A 3828-nucleotide genomic window follows, 5' to 3' on the forward strand; every position below is an offset into this window, starting at 1 on the left:
CCTTCTTTTGCTCAAGGTTAAGGTTCTACCAATTGAGCCACAACACTACTTCTGCCTTTTTGGGAATACATTATTGGAAATAAGTCTCGCAGACTTTCTTGCCTGAGCTGGTTTCAAACCACAGTCCTAAACTCATTCTCTGCATGAGCTAGAATTACACTACTACCTGCTCTATCTCTGTTGAGTTTGATGATTTTGTTTGGTTTTGGTTGTTTCTGCTCTTGAACTTTGCTTCTGGACACTGTCCTTGGCTCTTCACCTCAAGCCTAGCTCTCCACCACTTTGAGCCACAGTGCCACTTCAATTTTCTGATGGTTAAATGGAGATAAGAATGTCATAGATTTTCTTTCCTGGTGGCTTTGAACCACTGTCCTCACATCTTAGCTTTCTGAATACGTAGAATTACTGTTGTGAACCACCAGTGTCCCTATGTGTTTTAAATCCTAGCACTACTATGGCACATTGAGTCAAACAGGTGATCTTCTACCCTTGCCCCACCTTCACTCTCTGACTTGTGGATCCCTTGGCCTCACAGCCTTGGTCCATGATTATAGAAGCACATTACTGGAGGGGACTCTGTAAGTGATCAGAATAACAGCTGAGAGAGGACAGCGAAAGCATTCCCAAAGAACAGAGTTGCCTCCAAATCTAATTCAGTTTCTTATTTTATCCTAGCAGCACTAGTGGGCACCTTGTCAGACACAGGCCATTGACTGTCCCCCACCAGTCTTTTGGACTCAAAGAACCCTGGGAGTTACAAACTTCTTTGGAGGTGTCAACAGGGGATGGTAAGGCTCTATGATGGGTTGGTGAGACTTGGGAATAACAGTGAAAGCCCTCAATATAGAAGGTCCCCAAACTTCTAGATCTGCCTTCTTTTATGCCCTGATACATGTGTCCAGTCACATAAATGTTACCAACTCTTTCCCACCTTTCCTTTCAGGTCCCAGGACTGTGAGGCTTTGAGGGAAGAGGAGGTATCAGGACAGTAGAAAGGACTGTACTTGGTCAGCAGAGAGAGGTGGCCAGGATCTGCCAGGAGTAAAGGTGAGGAGAGAAGAGATCACCTTCACAAAAACACATGGAACCCCATCCCCAACCTGCTGGCTATAGGCAATCCTGCTGACTGTGGGTAGATTGGCTTTCCCTTGCATCCTCTTCCATATCTCACAAAAAGGACTTTGGCTTAAAGATAGTGACATAACAACATCAGGAAAGTTTCAGACTTTGTCTCTCATCCAAACGCTCCACACTGAATTTGATCCCTCTTGCTGTTATCCCTGTGAGATATAGCTATATGTGAGGTCCTCTTAGTATCATTTCCCTCAGAAACATGGACCTTTGTTGTGAGACTTTTCCTCACTCCACCAGTGGGAAAGATGGAATTCAGGTTCTGCCAGGGAAGACTTGTTGGCCCAGAGTAAATTTATAATCTTCCTGGGAAGAGTTGGAAACTTCCAGGGTAAACCCACCCCTTCTGTACCACTGGGAGCCCAGTGTTATTTCTCCAGGTTATAGTACTAGGGAGAAAGGGCTTAAGAGATGCTAGATGCTCCTTTCATCAGTTCCTGGGAGTTAGGATTATGGTTTCAGGATTCTCAGATCATGGAGAAGATAATGCCAAAGAAGACTACAGGAGTAAAGGTGGGATGGATATCTTGAATGTGTCTACAACACATTCAGGCACACAGGGATCCCATGTTGTCAGCTTCACAGGTCCTACTGACAGCTGCAGAGTACTCACTTCTGAGCCATGTACATCCCCTCTCCCAGACTCCTACAGGACTGACCCATCAGGAAGACAGGAATCTTGTCTGGCATGACAGTTTTGACGTGCTCAGTGAGGTCACTCTTCCCTGTCTCCCCCAGGCCTGTGACGTCCCATCACCACCATGCCCCGAGCTCGAAAGCGTCGACGCCTCATGACTGAGGAAAACCCTCAGTCCTCAAATGAGGAACAAAACCTAATAGGTGTGCAGACTGCTGCACCTGTAGAGGAAGACGTTTCTTCTTCTTCTACCCGCTCATCTGTCCCTTCATCCTCCTCCTCCTCTTCTTCTTGCTCTTGCTCTTCTTCCTCCTGCTCCTCTCACTCCTCCTCTTCCTCCTCCTCGTCGTCCTCCTCCTCCTCTTCCTCCTCTTCTTCCTCTTCCTCCTCTTCCTCTTCCTCCTCCTCCTCTTCCTCTTCTTCCTCCTCTTCCTCCTCCTCTTCCTCCTCCTCCACCTCCTCATCTGTTGGGTCCTCAAGTGATTCTGAGAGTTCCCTGGGGCGCAAGCCTAGAAAACGAAGAAAGCGCTCTTCAAGTACAGAATCGGATTCATCCGACTCAGAGTCCTTGTCTTCAAGAGAAGTAGATGAAAAGGTGAATGAGTTGGTATACTTCTTCCTCCTCAAATATCAAACAAAAGAGCCTGTTACCAGGACAGAAATTGTGGATAATGTCATGAGAAATTATGAGGGGAGCTTCACCTTAATCTTGAATGAAGCCATTGAGTGCTTGCAGCTGGTTTTTGGTCTTGATTTGAAGGAAGTGGATCCCACTAACCAAATCTATGTTCTTATTACAGCCATGGGTATCACATATGATGGGATGCAAACTGAAGTCCATGGTGTACCCAAAACAGGTCTCTTGATATTTATTTTGAGCCTGATTTTCATAGATGACAACTGTGTTTCTGAAAAGGAGGTCTGGAAAGTCTTGGGTATCATAGGGGTGCGTCCTGATAGCTATCACCACCTCTATGGAAATCCTGGGAAGCTTATCCTGGAAGAATTTGTGCAGGAGCAATACCTAGAGTACAGGCAGGTACCCAATAGTGATCCTGCTCGCTATGAGTTCCTGTGGGGACCTAGAGTTCTGGTAGAAAGCACCCTGATGAAATTTCTGCGATTTTTGTCTGGTCTCATTGGGAATGAACCCAGCTATTTCCCTGTGTGGTATGAGGAGGCATTGAGAGATGAGAGAGAGCGAGCTCAGGCTAGACTTCCTGAAGCACATAATGCTGCAACAGATGCTGCTGCAACAGATGCTCCTGCAGCAGATGCTGCTGCAACAGATGCTCCTGCAGCAGATGCTGCTGCAACAGATCCTGCTGCTGCCCCAGGCAGTGGCAACTTGTAGTGCACCAGTGGCTTCTACCCTACAAAAATTCAGGCTGGAGCTAGAGATGCGCAGTATAAGATATGCCATCTAGTTGGAGGGCCAAGGCATTAATATTCTTAATATTCTTAAATGTTGTTCACTTTTACTACATGGTTTTATTAGCATCAGAATTTAAGGTGTGAAATTATATTATACATGTTCATTGTTTTTACCCAGTTAAAAAGTTTTCTTTGTTTGATGAAACAGATCAGGGTGCCTTCTGTCTCAATTGTAAGCTGTAACAAGATGCTGTGGTGTTGCAGTTTCCTTGGAAATGTGAAAGAATTTAACATTAAATAGACTAATAATTCAAATACTGCTATTTCTATTTCTTTGTTATTTTTGTCTATCATTATTGAAAATTTAAAAATATACACTAAAGTCCAAGTTCAAATGCAGCAGAACACCAATGACTCATGCCTACAATCCTAGCTAATCAGGAGGCTGAGGTCTGCGGATCCAAGTTCAAAACCAGCCCAGGTAGACAAATCCTAAAGACTCTACCTCCAATGAACTGGTAAAAACCCACAAATGAAGCTCCAGGTCAAGCAGTACTGTGCCAGACTTGAGTGTAAAAGCCAAATGAGCACAACATCTTGAGATCAAGCCCTGATATATGCATGTGAGTTCATGCATGTGCACACATACAAATGCACGTTCAAGTGTAATAAGTGAAGAATCTGCT

The 3828-nt window shown here is 44.9% G+C and overlaps 1 protein-coding gene across 1 annotated transcript; it reads left to right on the forward strand.

The window, feature by feature from the left end:
- Positions 1–2126: 2126 nt before the first annotated feature.
- LOC150041700 (melanoma-associated antigen 10-like) lies at positions 2127–3122 on the forward strand (the record flags this gene model as incomplete). The annotated part of the gene is made up of 1 exon (XM_090327191.1): positions 2127–3122. A coding segment is annotated over one exon (996 nt), but the record flags the coding sequence as incomplete, so codon positions are not given.
- Between the last annotated feature and the right edge of the window lie 706 nt (positions 3123–3828).

Source organism: Megascapheus bottae, chromosome X, assembly GCF_031878675.1.
Source record: "Megascapheus bottae isolate mThoBot1 chromosome X, mThoBot2.hap1, whole genome shotgun sequence".
NCBI lineage: Eukaryota > Metazoa > Chordata > Mammalia > Rodentia > Geomyidae > Megascapheus > Megascapheus bottae.